This window comes from Megalops cyprinoides, chromosome 2 (genome assembly GCF_013368585.1).
Source record: "Megalops cyprinoides isolate fMegCyp1 chromosome 2, fMegCyp1.pri, whole genome shotgun sequence".
In the NCBI taxonomy this organism is placed as follows: domain Eukaryota; kingdom Metazoa; phylum Chordata; class Actinopteri; order Elopiformes; family Megalopidae; genus Megalops; species Megalops cyprinoides.
The window spans coordinates 61,255,678-61,275,422 of record NC_050584.1 but is presented as its reverse complement, the minus strand read 5'-3'; the positions used below and the strand labels follow the sequence as shown (position 1 = coordinate 61,275,422).

General features: G+C 43.5%; 1 protein-coding gene across 2 annotated transcripts; it reads left to right on the top strand.

The window, feature by feature from the left end:
* Positions 1–901: 901 nt before the first annotated feature.
* LOC118772949 (ATP-dependent zinc metalloprotease YME1L1-like) lies at positions 902–16,665 on the top strand. Of its 2 annotated transcripts, none has more exons than XM_036521640.1 (18): positions 902–1,054; positions 3,301–3,432; positions 4,070–4,247; positions 4,486–4,581; positions 4,892–5,001; positions 6,492–6,642; positions 7,105–7,188; positions 7,822–7,995; positions 8,935–9,087; positions 9,556–9,688; positions 10,163–10,225; positions 10,680–10,792; positions 11,633–11,788; positions 12,406–12,557; positions 13,095–13,221; positions 13,309–13,382; positions 14,092–14,178; positions 14,940–16,665. In XM_036521640.1, exons 1-18 carry the CDS (start codon positions 1,022–1,024, stop codon positions 15,081–15,083), a joined length of 2,160 nt encoding a protein of 719 aa, XP_036377533.1. In that variant the 5' UTR covers positions 902–1,021; the 3' UTR covers positions 15,084–16,665. The 2 variants fall into 2 exon arrangements, with proteins under 2 accessions (XP_036377533.1, XP_036377532.1); XM_036521639.1 differs by having other exon boundaries at positions 7,105–7,212.
* Positions 16,666–19,745: the final 3,080 nt, after the last annotated feature.

The window sequence follows — 19,745 nt, the reverse complement described above, 5'->3', positions numbered from 1 at the left end:
TCTCAATGTAGTAATTATTATTTTATTGTTGTTAATTTATTGTATATGTTACTGTGTTTTATTCTAATACAACATCTTATACATTTAAATTACGAGGTACATAGGATGAACACATATGATATAAAGAATACAGTAGAAGTGATAGATATAATAAGTCGGATATGATATCGTGTGTGTATATTAACATCTCTGTCTTTCTTCGCCCGTCACTCTGTACATTTGTTCCATTCCATTGTTGTTAGTAATAGAAGCATTGTTGATGTTGTTATTATAGTGGACGATTTTAATTGTTTTTTTGTTTTGTTTTGTTTTGTTTGTTTGTTTGTTTTTTTTGAAAAATAATTTTCATATAAGTGTTTGTATAATTTTATAATGGTTACTTTTAGCGTTATATTGTTGTCATTTATCATAACTGTAAGTATATTAGACAAATATTGAAGTTACCAGCTGTCTTCCGCACAGTTCTGGCTAAACTACAGCCGTCCCGAATACTTCAAAATTACAGCACAGGGGGGGGGGGGGGGGGGGGGGGTTCAGCATATGGTAGACGTTTAAAGACGCGGCGTTTTGGGATACCAAAGATTATATCAATTGACATAATGGAATATCTGCGGGACCGGTGTTTGACGTAATAATTCTTCAAACCGGTAGCAATCTCTCTAACACATTTAGAAACACTTTAAACAAGATTTTGTTCACTAATGTTTACAAGGAAGGTTGGGGCTGCCAGCATTTCTTGAACGGTCTTCGCAAACCGGAACTTAATAGGTAACTTGAGCACATCATAAACAGGAACTTTTAATCCCAACAGGAATGCTTTCGTGTCTCTGTATCTCGCTGGTAACAGATTATCTCTGCTTTGACCTCCTGACGAAGCCATTTTCGTAATTGTCAGGAACGAAGGAGGAGAGAAACAAGTGAGGGAAGGAGAAAGGACGATATCGTCAGCGGAGAATATTAAGACACACGGACCAGAGTCCTTATAGTTGGATAGCTAGCTAGTTTCATCGAGTTAAAAACGATGTTTTCCCTCTCGACTACCTTCCAGCCACAGGTAAGAAACCCCGTAAGATACGAATATTTAGAGCAAACGCTTTGCTGCTAGCTAGCGGCAACTTGAGAACACAAAACAGGCAGCCACCGGTACATGCAATAATTAAGCTGTGTTTCCCAGTTTGTAGGCTGAGATTTGTTGTATTCGTGAATAACGTTAGCTAGTTAGTGAACATCAGCCAGCTAGTGTGAACTGTATCAACTTTATACTTTATACTTAACGTTACCTAATGTTGGCTATCTTAACTGGCTAACTAGCGTAACTTAACATTAGCTAATATAAGCTACAACTTATAGCAGCGAGGACGCAAGGGAGAGGAGAATGCGTGAAATGACTAGGTTAGCTAGCTAACGCTGGCATTGACCATGTAGTGTGTTCGTATGTAGAGTTAGATGTCTGTTCTGTCGCTAACTATATAATTAAACTACACCTGCAGGTAAATTAGATAATATAGCTGGACGAGTTATACCAGGTTCGTTAGCTAGTAATCCTGCTAGCTGTCGGTGGTTGTTCGTTTACTTATCAGGCTAATTACTCTTTACGCAGCTAGCTAGCTAACACCGCATGTGTACTTATCTAACTCACCACTTGGCTAGCTACCGTTAGCCAGCTGGCTCCCTGAGTCGTTATGTAAGGCCAGTTCCCTCGGTTACGCAAGGAACGCGTTACAGGCGGAAAGGACAGCGTCGGTGCGGTGAAATGATGGCAGGGAGAACGTGAGGAGAGGCACACAGACACTGCTGGTATGGTATGCCTTTACTGTCACGTTGGGAAAGTAGCTATCCCGTCTGCGGTTCAGCTAGCGTTATTTAACTCCGGTCCTGACACCCGCATTGTTCATCCCAGAACCCACAAGCCAGCTGCCTTGTTTTATTTGGCTGTTGAATAACGCTGTGTATTTCACATCTGTTGACACGGTTGCCTTATCTAATCTACAGGTTGGTTTTCAATTTAGAATGACAATCGGCCAAGTTTGTATATAACTATACTGTTTAATTAGCGGATGCCCTTTGTTGTTTAATTAGGAAACCCACAATGTTCCATATTCCATTTTTATGACAGTACTGCACCCTGAACCGACAGTTATCCACACCATGTCCTGCCCGTTAGGGCGCTGCCCAACATTTAAAATGAATAATATAACCATAAATAACAGGAAGATTCAAATCAGTCGTGAGAGATATCTGTTTGAGAGATAAGTGTAGCTGTGTAATTGTACTGCTTAAAGGGACGCTAAACTGGAGCGGCCAAAGGTCTGTGACAGTGAACTATTAAAGCAGGGGCCGAGAGTCAGTAGGTCGTGGAGGCAGTCATGTGGTCATGCCGCTGTCTAAGTTTTGTTCTCGGCCTCTTTTTGATGGTAGCGTGGCAATTTCAATTGTGAATGTCAAATTCGGCGTGGTCTCTCCACATTTAACATCTGTAGTTATGAAACTAACCTACCTGACATCTTTATCATGCCGTACATTTCTGGACACTGTATTGGTGATGTCAGACCAGTACTAGGAAGTTAAAATATCTGGCACTTAAAGAGCGTCATGATCGGGTTTGTGCTGTCTTGGTCGTAAAGCAGGTTCTGTTCTTGTAAAAAAAAAAGAGTCGACACGTTAAAACGAGTTGTCCCCACTTGCACATATGCCTTGCTTCAGTAATTTGCCTCAAAAGTCAACCACCTCTTCAGTAGATGGAATGATACACAAAGAATTCGGGCACTTAGCTAAAATGTAACTTGTATGTAACAGTTGTGTTTTGTTTGAGTCTGCCATGTGCCTCCATAAAAAATTCAACGGTGTTAGCAGGGTCACGGATATGATGTGCCACATGCACACACATGCTCCTCATTTAATTTCATAAATTTCAGGACTCTGTCTTTAAACTCCAAAGAGTATGTAGTAGTCATTTGCTAATCTTAGAAAGTTCTATTTTACTGCAGTTAATTTCATATACAGGCAGTACTATTATCCTCACCAGATTTTGCAGACCAGCAGTGATTGAACAGAATGAAAGGTTTCAGACAGGCTGGTGAGATGGTCATTATGAGGCTGCTGACATTGAAGCTGCAACTGTCCAATGGAAGGAATCATAAGCTTTGACCTAGAAAGTACTGAAATTTATTATGCCCCTGGGCCAGTTTTTTTCTTTTTTTGTTTCTCTCCTGTGAGCAACCTTTGGTCTGTTGTGTGTATGTGTTCCGTGTGTGACGCCCATGTTCATTGTTTATGGTTGTGTCTATCTGTGTGTCTCAGGTGACTGTCCCGCTGAGCCACCTCCTCAATGCTCTCCACTCCCTGAAGAGTTCGGCCAGCTCAGTGGCGAGTTCCTCCATACAGAGTCTGCAGAGAGACAGGAGTCCAGAGCTGGACCTGCCGCCCTGTGAGGTGAAGCGCCGCCAGCACACGCTCGGCACTTGTCTCACATCACTGTGTCAGTCCGTTTGTGTAGGGACTGTGTCCGGGGAGGTTTTACTTTAATTCAAACCGACAAGCTACCTCATTTAATTCAAACGTGATTGTACTTAATATGCTGAAGTGGCAGAACTCGCTGTGATCCGGAGCCTGGTTTGGACAGGGATGTCACGATGCGTTGCCGCGGCAATAGCCTGATTTGCCCGGAGTGTCAGGGACCGGGGTCTTTCATGCTGTGTGACAGTGGTATCTTTCCAGGAACCAGGCTGTTAAGTTGTAAAGTTTATGAGCTTGCTCCATGTTCTGACTATAGGGTATACACAGATTTCAGCTAAAGTAGCCCGATCAACAAAGCAAGGAAACCTTGGTTTGCTTTGCTGTCTGTCTAAGAAAGGTCAGTGTATGATGTCTGTACCTGATGCTGGGTATGGAGACTCATCCGGAAAGGACATCCCTCTGAAAATGAGGTGGTCTAATTTGCTGTTCCTTACGTGTGTGAAGGTTTCATTAAAATTGTAATTCCGTTTGCATTGAGCTTTGAGCTCCCCCCCCCCCCCCGTGTCATACCTCTGAGAGCGGTAGACATGCCTGTTTGTTGTTGTGTTTGTAGCCCACATGGAGCCTGAAGGACCTGGGTCTGGTAGACCTCAGAGGGAGCCAGCTGGACAAGCTGGTGAACAGACTTCTGCCCAAACCCAGCCTGGAGGAGCAGCCCAGCGCTGTCCCGGCCCATCAGTGCTGGAAGACGTCCTACGTCTCCACAGACTCCTTCTTCCGGAACAAGCACGGTACCCGCCGCCCCCTCCTCCATCTCACTCCCGGCCTCAAACAAGAGACCGGGCACACAAACTAAAACAAATAAAACTGTGCCTCCAGGGGCTGTCAGATTTTACATTTTCACAGGAAGCCCACTGAAAAACGTGTCTGAAATATTCATCTTGGTTTCCTTGTATATTGTTTCAGCAGGCATTTGTCTGTTGGTTTTTATTGGTTGGTTTGGTAACTGTGTGTGTTTTCATCTCTTAGGGTTCTCCCACAGAGCCTTGGGTGTGTTTGGATCTCCTGCTTTGTGCAGACAGGGTCCACTACAATCCATATGTTCAGATCTACAGCACTGGTCGGGTGAGTAAGAGAATCTGATGTTATTAATATTAGTTATTTTTCCTGTAGTGGTAACCCCAAGTTTTGTAACCGCTAACTAATATGAAACCACCCTCCAGCCAAGAGAAATGTGCTTTCAGAGGCAAAAAAATGGCATGTTTATGGTGATAGCCTATATTGTAATACTGTCAACATTTATTACCTGAATACTGCCATGACAATGGAAAGCACTGCTTAAATAAGCTGAGATATCACCCGGTGCAGTACTCTGTGAATTAATCTTCAGCCTTTTCGTTTCAAATTGAATTGTTTTTTCGTCTTCTTCCTGTAGTGTGGGTCCCGAGTCGAGGCTTTAAAACACTAAAATCCAAAACCAGGCGTCTGCAGGCTGGCTATGAGGGTCCTGCTGAACCAGACAGCTACACTCCGACCTTCATGAAGGTGTGTGCCGGTGCTGGCACTTTGCCATTGCTGTGTCAAGACGCTTGTCACTGTAAAGATCTTTTCAAATCCTTCTAATTCTCTTCCCTGGGGGCCTAATTTTGCCCTTTCATTTTGCTTGTTCCCCCTTAACTTTGAATCACAGTTTCAAGGTCTGCTGTTTGTCCTAGTTTCAGTCCGTTGTTTTGTAGGTAATGGCATTTACAACTGACAGACAGAAAAACTCATTTACATAAAATTGTTATTCATAGTTGTGGAGCAGCAGCTTAACAGGAAGACAGAGTCAGGACCTCTTACTCTCTCATGCCTCATTAGCACACTTCCCCCCTCTTTTTCTGTTCAGAGTAGTTCCCCAGCATGGTGTCAAAAGGATGATACTCTTTTTAGTTGATTTGTGATAAGAGTGTAGTATCACTGCACACAGTGAACCACACATGCACGTGTAGAATCTGACTTTAACAGTTAGGGAGCAGTACCTGTCCTTGGTCAGTTTTCCCCCCGAACACTTCCCCTTTCTAACCTGGGGGTCAACACACACTACACTGCAGGCAGTAGTCATCATCAGTAGTACACACAGAACTCCCTGTACAAATTCAAATGGAACATTGGCTCGGGACACATCCTCTCAAACAGATCGGGGGAGAATTCACTTCTAGAATCCGTTTAAAACCACATATTTTCAGTTTAGACTCTGTCCTTAAGGAGAAGGCCAGGTATTATCACATAGTAAATGAGTATTAAATATTAACTTGTTTGTTGTTATTGGCATTGAGTCAACACTGGTGTTTGCAAAGACTGTCCCATTCACTTATGATACCGTGACAACGTGAAAATTGTCAATAATATGGTAAGAAGCGTCTGGCAAACAATGACTGATATATTTAACATAATGTTTGGGTTAAATAGTGTCCAGATGCCTATGTTAATTATTATTAATGTTAATTTGGCCAAGTCACTTGTGTAACTCCTATGTGATAGAGAAGGTTTGTTACTTTAATAGAAGGAGAGAGTTATGTCTTCAGGTCTTTATAAGGTGTTCACACACTGTTGGTCTGTCAAATAAACATTACATTACATTACATTGTAGTCATTTGTTGTCTTTTGACAGGTAGACAGGTAGAGCTTATTTGAAATGTGTTGCATAGGGATTTGCACAATTTTATACATTGTTACGTCCAGCAGCTGACCTCTAATGAGCTTACCAACAAATTCAGAGATTATAATTATAGTGTAATAGTAATTGAACATTTTAATCCACTTGATACTGATTTTAATATGTTAAAGGAACGTATGGGCTTGTGTAGATATTTCTGTGGTTGCTGTTAATAGCGCTTATCATAAGTAGAAGTCTGGCTGGCTTTTATGACCTTCAAAAGCTTGAAAAGCGTGTTCGTGATTTAAAAATTCTGCTTTCCCGTCAGCGCTGGGCGTCTTATGACCGGACTCCAGCTGGTTCCTAATCTCGCTGTTTCTGGCCCGCTCTCTCACAGGGGCTCCTGGCGAGGGACAAGGGCCCTGAGGCAGAGAGTTTAGAAAAACTAATCAAACTGAAACACCTCCCCGAGACCCAGCAAGACGCATTCAAGACTGGATTTGCAGAGGGTTTCTTGAAAGCCCAGGCGCTGACCCAGCGAACACAAGGCATGTGACACGATCTTCTCTTTTTATTATTTTTTTAATTCATTTTTAAACTTTACTAAGCTTTGTCTCTCAGTGTATGGAGTGGCTCTCAGTCTACATACTATAGAACCAGTGTGGTTGTAGTATAGTTGCACACTGATTTTTATAATGATGGGCAATACAGGGCCTGATTTAAAACATTGACACCATTGGTAATTGCATGCTTTAAGTACAGACCAAATTTGAATTGTACATATAGTCCTCTGACAAGTTAACTGTTTGCAGCAAATTGTTAAGAGTTGGCAGAACTGATTGTCGGATGTTATTTGTGACACTCAGGTCAACAATGGTGTTATAACGCAGTGGTGTTGTTAGATTTTTATCTGCCACTAGGTGGTGCTGCTGCACTGAACGTCACTAGTTCAGTGTTGGACAGATGGGAGATGCTTACTAATTTGTTCATGTACTTTTTGTTTCTGACAGACTCTTTGAGGAGGACTCGGCTAATCTTACTGGTCCTCCTCCTGCTGGGTTTATATGGGCTCTCAAGAACCCCCTTTTTATCGGGTAAAGGCTCCTTTTCTGATACTGGTTTGTTTCAGTTTTTTATCATTATCATTACTTGCACAAATCACACTGTGTCTTGATCACTTGAAGCAGAATCAGTTACCCTTTGCCCTTGATTGTGGAAAAGATTTAGTTAATGTATTGATATCAAGTGTTTAATGACAATACTGCATTTTGTGCAAAGTATATAATGCATGGACATTCGGCAAAGGCAGCCATTAGTTTCAGCAACTGTTTTGCTGTCCTGAACTTTGACTGTCTAGGAATATGGTTGCCATTCCATAGCAAGTTTTTCAAAGGCCTGCTATGACCATCGCATCCAACAATGTGTGTAATAATTTGAAATCAGATGAGGGGTGTTGTGTATTAGTCTGGAAAAGGACAGATCTAGAAGATGCTACAGTGAATGACATTTACCTCTTACTTGTATTCTGTATGATGTGTATAGAGACGAAGGAAGGTATCATTAAATTTCCTCCCCTGTGCAAACAGTGAGTACACATAGTGTTAAAAGTGCTTCCTTTGTTTTCCCTTGTCAGTTAAGATTAAGATTTGATTGTGAAAACGTGTGCTGTTCCCTGTGAATGTGGGGCCCTGTGAGTGTGAGCCCTGATGTTCTGACGTTTCGGGCAGTTCGATTCCGCACCACGTCCGGGCTGGACGCCGCCGTGGATCCCATCCAGATGAAGAACGTCACATTCGAGCACGTCAAAGGGGTGGAGGAGGCCAAGAACGAGTTGCAGGAGGTGGTGGAGTTCCTCAGGAACCCCCAGAAATTCACCGTGCTCGGCGGGAAGCTGCCGAAAGGTAGAACAAGACTTTACCAAACCTTTCTCATACCACTTAGCAGGTGCTCACAAAAACATCAGCAGGCCACCATATGACTGTCATGCAGTGCAAATGGCTGACAAGAGTTTTGATTGAAATGAGCTTCTGTAGTTTTCTAGCAAAAGTTGGGTGAGTCATTCGAAGATGAAACGCAGGATGTTTAGTTGTATGTTACCAGCATGCGGCAGGGCAGTGATCTTTACAAGGCAGATTTGTAAATGCATGGTTACATCCAACCAGACGCTTTCCTTGGGTTCCTTAATTTTTAGGGAGTCCTGGTCAAAATTCCAGTCTGCCCTCTCTAAAACCCAGTTTAATCGGCTGGAGAAAACCTGTCCTCGCTACCTATAACTGCCATAGTTTACTCGAGTGCACACAACATATTGGTGGCGGTTGAGAAATGAGTTACTGCATTAATGTGTTCTGTTACTGTGAAGCACTTTGAGATCCATTAAAGGCACTATAAAATCCATTACCATGGGGCAGTGGTGTAACATATTGGTAAGGAGCAGGGCTTGTTACTAAAAGGTTGCCAGTTCGATTCCCTGCTGAGGCACTGCTGCTGTACCCTTGGGCAAGGTACTTAACCCGCAACTGCCGTAGTAAATATCCAGCTGTATAAATGGATAACTTGTAACAATTGTCACCTATGTAAGTTGCTCTGGATTAAAGCGTCTGCTAAATGACAGTAACACAATGTAATTATCATTATTATTTGTAGTATTACTTATCGTGAGGGGAAAAATAAATACAAGAACAGTCTTTAATGTCTTAAGAAGTGGAGAGGTGAACTGTGCTGCATGTCCCAGTGTGTTTGAGCGTGGGGGGGGGGGGGGGGGTGGATCTCCAGGTGCTCCACTGCGAGTCACTTCCCCTCACGCACTCACATGCAGACCGTTCCCACCCCCATCGTTTCAGGCATCCTGTTGGTGGGGCCGCCGGGCACGGGGAAGACGCTGCTGGCGCGAGCCGTGGCCGGAGAGGCCGAGGTGCCCTTCTACTACGCCTCGGGGTCGGAGTTCGACGAGATGTTCGTGGGCGTCGGCGCCAGCCGCATCAGGAACCTCTTCAGTGAGTCGGTCTCTCGCGCGTCACGGGCGTCTCGATGAGTGCGACGGGTTGTGGGAAAGCAATATAGACCCATCCACATGCCCCTCTAGTCTTTTTAATGCCTTACAGTTGTAGTGGTCAGGACTTCAAAGACGCTGGCGATCTTGCAGTGCAGAGTGCAGAGTTCCCCCCACCCAATTATAAACTTAAATGTTGTCTTTTTCTTGTGAAGCACTGTAGAGTGTCATTGCACTTTTACATTAGTTGTTAAAGTTTTGATTGCAGCGCCGGCACTGGTTAGTGTAGCAGTTTGTGATTGATTGACATGTTAAGATGAGGCCTGTCAATTTCTGTTTGTATTGATGTTCATGTGACCTTATTATATTCACTCGTGTACCTGTACCTTTGATTTGCGAGCCACTCCGGACAAGAGCATCAGCCAAATGACTTCGGCTCCATTTAAAAGGCCTTTCCCCATCTGTATTTCAGGGGAGGCCAAAGCCAATGCACCATGCGTTATCTTCATCGATGAGCTGGACAGCGTGGGAGGGAAGAGGATCGAGTCTCCCATGCACCCCTACTCCAGGCAGACCATTAACCAGCTTCTGGCTGAGATGGACGGGTAAGAGCTCTTCACAAAACCCCTGGAGAAGATCGCCAGTGCCAGCAGCCTTAAAGCTGAACGTTAGATAAAAGCAGCAGGCTTCTTTAAATTGCCATCTCGTTTGGTGGCTTTGCTCCCTTGATGGAATAGGGCATAGTAGCAATGCAAAGAGCATGTATGTATCTCGTTTTCCCAAGGCATTGGACAGGAATGAGCATGAAGGAGAACCAAATGTCTGTCTGCCGTCTGCTCCCGAAAGCAGGTCCCGATGAAGCACTAGCTTGAATCAAAACATAATCCTGCATACATCGCCTAAGTAACCTTTTGGAGTTTTGGGGCAGACGGTAGTCAGATATTTGGTATTGTCTAGACTCTAGACTACAATGACATCATCATTTAATGTGTAGGAGGATTTTAAATAAACTAAAGAGCATGCCTTGTCCAGAACAGGGTTTTGAATTTGTGGTTCATGCTGCCTCTTTGTTTCTGAAGGTTTAAGCCAAACGAAGGGATCATCATTATTGGGGCCACCAACTTTCCTGAAGCTTTGGATAAGTAAGTTTGTGGCTGACATTAAAGCACCATTATTTTTCTATAGGTCTTCCCACCCGTCTGGCTTATTTTACAGGCTGAGACTTCAAAGGCTGGTGCCAGGTCTTAAAGGTTCAGAAGGTCACGCTCACATTGTCAGGCTGCTGCAGCTAAAGTCTTCTGAAATCACACGTTAAAATATCAGTCACATGGGAAAATGGAACCTTTTTCACACCACCGTGTTTGTGTCCCAGACTTGCTTTAAGAAAAAAGTTTCCTTGTAGCCCCTTGTATTTCTTGTTTGACGTCGCCGGGACCTTTGATACAGAAAATGGGCGTGTCTGTGCTTGACTTGCATGGGAAGTTTAAGGCTTTGCTTCTTGGACATTTGTGTGCATATCTGTGTTGCTCCTGTGCTCTCCAGTGGCATAAGCTGTTGTGTTGACCCAGACCCTTTAATTTCTTTTCTCCCACACAGTGCTCTGGTGAGGCCAGGACGCTTTGACATGCAGGTCACGGTCCCGAGGCCCGATGTTAAAGGCCGCACGGAGATCCTCCAATGGTACCTGAAAAAGATCAAAGTAGATTCTGGTAGGTTTTACGGCTGTTCCTTATCTCCAGCCCATCATCAAACCCCGCACGCTGACTAGGTCGGTCTGTTGTGCAACTTCAGGACACCTGGGTGTCCCTCTACATAGGAGCCACGTGTTCCAGTCACCTGCTGTTGGGTTAAATGAGATTCTCATGGCAGTCAGGGCTGACAAACCCAGACCCTCTGACTATGTCTTGACTTCTCTACCCAGACATAACTCTCCTTCCCCTTATTTCTGTGGGCTTATTGAATGGTATGTTGTCTCACTGTTATGTATGGTGCTGAAACATATATGTATTAGTCATAAGTAGTTATCACAGCACTGTGTAAGGGGCTGGCCCAGGTTCAGACAGGGTCAGGTGTATCCTGTGCACACCATCTTCAATGCGGCTGTATTAGATGCACTTTGTACTCATTCATTGTGAGTGACTCAATATAACAGCGTCTGTTAACTGACTAAATGTAAATATTTCAGAAATGTGGCTTAATGATTACAAAAGGAAACCTTACCTTCTGTGAGAATATTTCATGTCTAATAATCTATAAAAGCAGCCCTACGTTGTACTTAGTTAAACCATGTCTGACAGTGATCAGTAAGAGATACATAAACTTAAGTGCTTAACTCTGATTTTATGACAGTACTTCAGACTTTGTTTGGGAGGAATAAGAAGCTAAATAAATGACTAAAAACTCAAATTGTTAGACTCAAATTACAAAACACGAACTAAATTTTCTGAGACTGAACTGACTGTGTGGATAAGACCTACTCGCATTGGCCGTACGTGCTGACGACCGTCACTGTGCACCCCCCTCCCTGCCCCCCCACCCCACCCCCCCAGCTGTTGATGCGGAGATCATCGCCAGGGGAACGGTGGGATTTTCGGGGGCGGAGCTGGAGAACCTGGTGAACCAGGCGGCCCTGAAGGCAGCGGTGGACGAGAAAGACATGGTCACCATGAAGGAGCTGGAGTTCGCCAAGGACAAGATTCTCATGGGTGAGTGCTCATGTCAGCATGTGAGGGGGATTAACGTTGGGGTTAAAAGGCTTTTTCTTTCCTTTTTTTTTTTCTTTTTTTCACCATTCTGCTGCAGTAAATGCAAGCTTTTGATTGGCTGACTGCTGTGAAGATTGTGTTGGAGCTTTTACCACAGTTTTTAAGTGTATCACTGCTACTGAGCATTCTGAAAGGATAAAGGAATCTAACCGTGATCTACTGTTGAAAAAGAATAGTCAAATCAAATAGATGGCAACAGTGCATGTCCTCGTGCAGGTCCGCTGAGAGGACTTGTCATACCTTTGAAATTTTACTGCCTTTTCGCTGACGGTGGTAGCAGCATACCTCAAAGGTATGAGGGCACAAGCTGAAGCACTGTGTGGTCTTTTTTGCCAATAAAGTTTGTTTTATCCGATACAATGCACCCGAGTGTTTTTGAGCTACAGTTTTCTTGACAGTTTATGCACTTCAGTGAGCCAGCAACTAAACGCGAGATCTCTACCGATCTGAAAACTGTCCAGCTGGGAAAGCCATACTCAGGGTCCTCTTGCGTTTGAATTCCTAGTCTTCCCCCTCTCCTCTCACACGCATGTTTGCGCCCTTCCTCTCTTCTGCAGGCCCAGAGCGCAGGAGCGTGGAGATCGACAAGAAGAACAAAACCATCACGGCGTACCACGAGTCCGGCCACGCCATAGTGGCGTATTACACCAAGGACGCCATGCCCATCAACAAAGCCACCATCATGCCGCGCGGCCCCACCCTGGGCCATGTGAGTAGGCTTCCTCTTACAGTGGCTTTCCTTAAATATTTACTGTGGAGCATTTCCTATCACATAGATCTTGCTCAAAAAAGAGATTCCTAACCTCAAGACACTTCCTGGTTAAATAAAAATTAATAATAATGCATGTTCTGGCATATGTGTTTAAATGAATTATATCTGTGTTATCTTTGGTGGACTTTCTTATTCAGGGCTTCCTATAAGGATAATGTGATGTGATATATTAAATAAATAGAACATGAGCAAGCATTAAAAACATAAACAGTAGTAGCCAGAGTTACGGTAAGCAGGCTTTGGGTTGAAACAGATTCCCATAATGCCTAGCAGTTATCCATTAGAGTAACACACATTACCCTCCAGACTCTAAGTGGTAGCCCAGTTTAAGGTACATTTACATATATTCATTTTGCAGATGCTTTTATCCAAAGTGACCTACAAGTGAGGTGGAGTACAAGACTTTGAGACTTTGTGTGGGTGCAGGGGAAAGTTATAATTTGTGACGCCACCTTTGCCCCACCCCCTCTGCAGGTGTCCATGCTCCCGGAGAACGACCGCTGGAGCGAGACCCGGTCCCAGCTGCTGGCGCAGATGGACGTCAGCATGGGGGGCCGGGTGGCCGAGGAGCTCATATTCGGGAACGAGTACATCACCACGGGTAAGCGCCCCGCGCAGCCGGCGACCCCTGCAGAAATACCTGGCTGGAAGTGTCTGGATTCAGTGTAACCTTTCCTTTTGCGTCCAGGTGCTTCCAGTGACTTTGATGGGGCCACCAAAATAGCCAAGATGATGGTGACCAGGTTCGGAATGAGCGACAAGGTGAGAGCACTCCCCTGCCCGCAAGAGGGGGGTGTGTGTGTTCGTGTCTTAGTGTATTCGTGTGTGTGTGTGTGTGTGTGTGTGTGTGTGTGTGTGTGTGTGTGACCGGTCGAGAGTTAATCACACGCTGGAACACGGTGGGCCGCAGTGCGGAGGGCAGGCCTCTTCCAGAAAACTCCCAAGACGTCCCAGGACAAAGGGACAGAAATGCTTGTTGAACGCTTTACACCAGGAGAGTGGCGTCACAGCGAGCTCATGTGCACACACATTCCAAGCTCTAATCCTCCTTATCCTAATCCCCCACCCCCTGCCCATGTTCACCCTTCCTTCGTGTCCCTCAGTGCTGCACATCCCACACACATAGCAGACCCCCTGTGCCCCCCCCCCCCCCCCCCAAACCTGTTTTACCTGTCCTGGTCACACAGTTAGATTCATCTAATATTAGATCAGTGTAATGTTGAGGATTAACGCTTGATTTAATGAACGGACAGTGCATTGCCGCGTAGCGCGCTAATCCAGCCATAGCATTACCAACACAGCATGTAGCAACAGTTTAGCGCTGCATAAAAGGCCTCATGTGTGTCTAACCTGCGACCCGAGAGGCGAGCCGTGGCAATCCAAATCCACAGTCCAGCCGCAGCTTTCTAAATCCTCCGTCCAGTGGGGGGTGTTCTCAATCCACTTTTTCTTTTTTCTCGTTTTGTACCAGCTGGGGGTCATGACCTACACTGACCTGTCGAAACAGAGCCCTGAAACCCAAGCTGCTATCGAGCAGGAAGTACGAGTGCTGTTGAAGGTGAGTGCGGCCCGCTCCTGGCTGTGTGTCGGAGGTTCGTTTCCCCACAGGGGGGAGGTGAGGGAGCCCAGGTATCCTCCAGGTACCAGAACCCCCAGGAAGCTTGAAGGAATTGGAACAAGGAATAGGAACAAGACTATTTTAATTATAAAGTATACTGTAGTAATACTTTCAGCAAGTGACTAAGATGAATGTGTTACAAACAGCGGACTGATTTGTATATTTATGTAACAGTGGACCAGCACTGTTGGTCCACTGCTGAAAATAACAAATGCTGAAAATAACAAATGTGCAAATGGCAAGGGTCACCTGTGTATTTACATCTGGGTATTCACTGAGGCAATCTGGAGTTAGGTACCTTGCCCAAGGGTACAGTGCCCCATTTGAGATTTGAACTGGCAAACTATGGTTGACAAGCCCTGCTTCTTACCACTCTGCCACGCTGCTGCCAGTTAAGGTTTCACATTTTTTTTCTTCAGATGTGTGATTTGCTGTTTTTTTTTAATCTGATAATTGATGTATTTAATTTCGTATTTTAGTGGTATAATTTCGCAGGACGTGAGGTTTGACAGAAAGTGGTTAGAAGTGAGAGGGAAGCTCACAGAGCAGGACAGACAGAGAGGTGTGTGACACAGGCAGCTGGCACAGAGAGATGCCTCACATTATGTGGCCCATTTGAATTCGTGGTTGGTTAGCCTGTGCGGTGCACTCTTTGTCACGGTGGCGTTTGTCACTTCTGAACGATTCCCCCTCCCCGGCAGGACTCGTACGAGCGCGCCAAGAACATCCTGAAGACCTACAGCAAGGAGCACAAGAACCTGGCGAACGCCCTGCTGACCTACGAGACGCTGGACGCCAAAGAGATTCAGATGGTGCTGGAGGGAAAAACGCTGGAGCCCAGATGATGCGTTCTGCACAGCACAGCAGAGACAATGGAGAATTTCACTGTACATACGTAACAAACCGGCGCCGCGGACGTGGTGCTTAAAGACGGGGGGGGGAAAAAAGTAGTTTATTTTCATTGCAAACAGGACACCGTATACAGGTTTTTATTTGCATCTCTGTTGATTTTTAAAATCGTACGGCCTTTCCTCTCGTCTCCCATCTTTGAAAGAGTCCGGTTTCACAGGCTTCAAACCCTTCCTGGTTCACAGTATCTCTGTAAGGTGAAACTCGGCTGGGTCAGTTTCACCTCCACAATCTGCCGCAGTCTGTTTTTTGTTCTGTTCTTATTACTCACATCAAACCTCCCACCCCACCCCCACCAAAATGTCTCTGTTGTAGGGTTTCTTATGTGGCCAGTGGAGGCATTTTCCCTTCTTCGGATGGATTTATGTTCTTCAGGCTTCAGAGACAAAGTGCAATAACCGAAATTGGCTAGTGGTGACAATCTGTTACTAGCTGCTCTGCCTCCTCTCTCTCTGTGTCACACAGCCCTTTGGTGACGGTTTTACCCAGAGTGCATTTGAGGGGCGTCTGTGGTCAGGGGGAGGGTGTTTCACTGATTGCCATGCACGATAGGGCTCTGACTGGAAACCGGGTGATGTACTTGATATACCTGAGACTGAATTTCATGTAGTCACTAATGGGCTGTATTATGTATGCTGTGTTAGTTGAAAAGTGGCTGGATCGGAGCAGAGAGAGAAGAGCTTTACAGTGAAACTTCCTTCAACACCTTTTATGAATTTATCAGCATATGACTTGACAATGATAATATGTAATGACATATTGTCTATATATAATATAAGCAAGCTTCACTGTTAGTACTTAAATTCTCTCTCCAGAGTATTTCCTCCACATTGGCAGGTCAGGACCTCGGTCTGTCTCTCGTATACATGAAGGATTTTGAAATGCTGTTCGATAAGGGAGTTTCTCCAGTGAAGATGTGCTGTAATTATCCAGAGGTCTGTGGAAACCATGCATCCTCTTCATTTTCAGGATTTTTGCTGATTGGGAAGGTGTGGGAGGGTACTGAGGATTTTTGTAGGAGGAGATTAGAGGCAGATTGCATATGTACAAAGTGAACTTTTTTCAATGCAGGACTTATGTACAGTTTTCACACAGTTTGAATACAAAGATACTGCCTTCCAGTTTTAAGAATGTCAGTACTCTGTAGGCTTCTATTTAAGACGAGGGAATGATTGACAAGAACTATGAAACACTTCATTCCAGGTTAGGGTGAATTACTCTCTTCCCCTTTTAAGCAAGAAATGAAGTCATTCTGTCCCTTTGGGGATTTTTCAGATTGTGAACCGTAGTTTGGGTGTAACCATTCTTTTATCCAGTATAACTTATTTATGTACTTTATAAAGTACTTTGGTTGTGTGCTGAACCTCACGTACTGGTTTGAAGCACTTGTGTCTGCCATTTTGCTGTGTTCGGATCTGGGTGTGCGTAGAAAATTAAAGGGGAACACTGTATATAAATGTATGTAAGGATTTCTGTGTGTGTGAACTGCATTGTTTCTTTTAAGTTGGAAGTGATCTGAGGCTGAAATAAAGCACATTCGTTATCATGTGTGTGTTGATTAATGTTTGATGTGGGAATCTTAAACGGTCGCTAAAGCTCCCTGAAATCCTTCAGTTTGTGCCAACATTGTACAACATTGTTGCATTGTGGGGTACGGTTTCACTCTTACTTTCTCCACACAAAGAATTTGAAAGCTCTTTTTACAACATTACCATGCAATAAGCCAAAATGTGTCACGTCGGGTTTATGACTGGATGTCCAAGAGGTGGCAAACAGGCAGAGTCTGTAAGGATTGTCAGTTTTTTCACTTTTCTCTTTTTTTTTCTGTACAGTTGTTCATATGGGCAGTTTCTTAGTCAATGTATTGAACTTCATTCTGTCTTAATTCTGTTTATGCAGTGTTCCAATATGTGGATTGGCCTTTCAGTGTTATTTTGTGGTTTTTGAGATGCTGTTGATGATTTTAAAAGAAAATCCTGATTCAGCTTCCAGTGGACTATTTTAAGATGGCACTTTTTGTCTTACTGAGGCCTGTCGGCCCCAGCATTGGAGCTTTCTAGAGCTCTGACAGGTATCAGACCTCATATTTACACATGCTCCACACAACACACCAGTTTTGGTGTAGTTAGGCCACGCTGCTGAGAACCTTCCCAACCACCCATCTTGAAAGGACAGCTTCACCACAAGACCTTTTGACTTAGACTCAGAAATCAGGGCTGGAGAGAACTTCTTGTAGAACCATCCAGTGACCTTTCATCTGGCAGCGTCACTGAAATAACATACCCCATTTGCACTTAGGATTGTGGATTCAATGCGCTACGCTGTAGTGGGAATGTGGTGTTCCGGTAAGCAGTTTGGCCTTTCCTCGCCTCTGGTAAGCAGAAGCCGAAGCTCAGAGATTAGTTGGTGAGATAACCGCTCTGATTAACTGCCTCTGTATGTTGGCTTCTCAATTTTCTCATGAACATTGGCTGTCCTCATGCTTGAGATTGTAATGAACAGGTTTTTCAGCTCCAATCCATTTAGGACTTAAGTTGATTTTTATTCTGAAATTTTAATTTTGACGCAATGGCTAACTGAACCTTACATCACATTATACCTTAAAATTTCAGGGAATTTGACAGAAGTTCAGATAACTGTCCCATGATTTTCACCTACTAGACACTGCTAAATTGAATTTGAGAGGGCAGATGTGATCATGAGTCAAAATTAGGGAATATCCACCTATGATTTTGCTCTTAATCTAAATCACAGCAGGTTTTCTGGAATATCCTACAACTTTTCTTAAAGTTCAGGAATGTAGGCTTTCTCATTTCAGGAATTCTAGGCTATACTTAAAGTAATAATAGGTATTGCTCCAATGACCTACTGCAACAACAATGCCCTGTTGTTCAGAACTTGTGTTTTCAAGGAACAATTGGCAATTAAATGATACACATCTTGAAAAATATTTGCTTGAAAGACTGTAATTATCAGGTCGAGTTTCCCCAATTGGTAATCCTTGCTTAATTTTGCAGAGGGGTAAAGAGAGCTGAAAGAATAGGTTAAAGCTGTATTTTTGAGACATGATCAAATATGTTCAGCTGCTTGATAAATATCTTCTACTGACTGACTTCCATTGTGAACAGGTTCCATCACGTCGTTCCTACTTTCGGAATATTTCCCATTCCCTTTTTGTGATAATCAGTACAGTGGAAATCAATACAATTCTTATGGCTCTCCCTTCTATACAGTACATGTTAATGGTGAAAGACAGAAGGCAGCTTCATACATGTGATGTACATTACATTACAGTAATGTAATATGTGTAACGTGCATGCAGTCAGTTTTTATGCTTTCTGTGGCAAATAATCATGCAGGGTTTGCAAAAATGTTTTCTTGTCGCACTAGCTTTCAGCATATACCGCTTTCTCAGACCTCAAAAAGTGATTGAGCAGGTCAATTAATATTGATAATTGCATTTCAATGAAGACAGTGGCCATAAGCTTCACTGTGAATAACTTAAAAACTCATTAAACATCTTTTTTTCGCCCTGTCAGCACATTGTATTGATTTCAGCATCGGTTTGAGTTGTATTCCATGTGTTCTGAATTCAAAGAAAAAACTGCATGAGAAATTGCATTATGAAATCAGAGCGAGACTTTTTAAAACATGAAATAGTGTTTGACGAGTACTCCAGTAAATTAAACAGACTTTTATTGAATGCTTGTAAAGAAGGAGAACTGAATCTATGTAAGTAGGCATTAGAGTGACCATGATACAACAGTACAACAGATTTAAAAAAAAAAAAAACGAATGAGAGACAATCCTTTCCTAAGAGGTCTAAGGATATTAGAATACAGTAAAGGCATATTATCAAGGACTGTTTAGACAGATTAAATGACAGATGGAAACCTATGAAAGTGAGACGGATACTAGTGTCCACTTTGCCTTGTATATGCTGTATCGCTCGGGACCAAAACTGCTGAGGGTTGACTTCACATCTGTATTCAAACCTGCAATTAGAAGCTTTTGTTACAGATTGCCAAATTAAAGGCTCTTTTAGGTTATGAGTAAGAAAACTCCTCTCAAACTCACAGAGCCTCAAACAGGCAAGGGCATTATATTACGGACAGGAAACGATACAGGTTATCCCACCCCTGCAAATAAACCCCTCTATTGTTTTTTTCCTTTTTGCTTTTTGTCAGGGCACTTAACTCCAGGGATACATTTTCAGATGAAAGATGCTATATAAAGAGGTGTAGAGAAACCGTGAATAGCTGAGACCAGAGAGGTAAGGACACAGCATTGCTGAGCTGTGGGAATGGTTTGAATGGTCAATTTTGTGAAAGTGTTATATTTGCATTTGAATGGTTGAGAAAGGAAATGTAGTTCACGAAGACAACATTTCTCATTCGATGTGTAACTTATTTTCCTTGTGCCTTACCTATGCAAACACAGACTTGGAAATGCACATATACATTTACAATTGTATGTTTTCTTTTATTTTGTGGTCCAGTAAAAATAAATATTGCTAATTGAGAGGTTAAAGTCTTCAGTCAGCTAATCATTATGATAGTCATCATAATGTTTGTTTATTTACTATTTATTTATTTTTA

Coding starts and splice junctions, on each gene's coding strand:
- LOC118772949 (XM_036521639.1), top strand. CDS start 1,022: ATGTTTTCCCTCTCGACTACCTTCCAGCCACAG. Junction 6,643..7,104: donor GCTGACCCAGCGAACACAAG/GCATGTGACACG, acceptor TGTTTCTGACAG/ACTCTTTGAGGAGGACTCGG. Junction 12,558..13,094: donor GCGGCCCCACCCTGGGCCAT/GTGAGTAGGCTT, acceptor CCCCCTCTGCAG/GTGTCCATGCTCCCGGAGAA.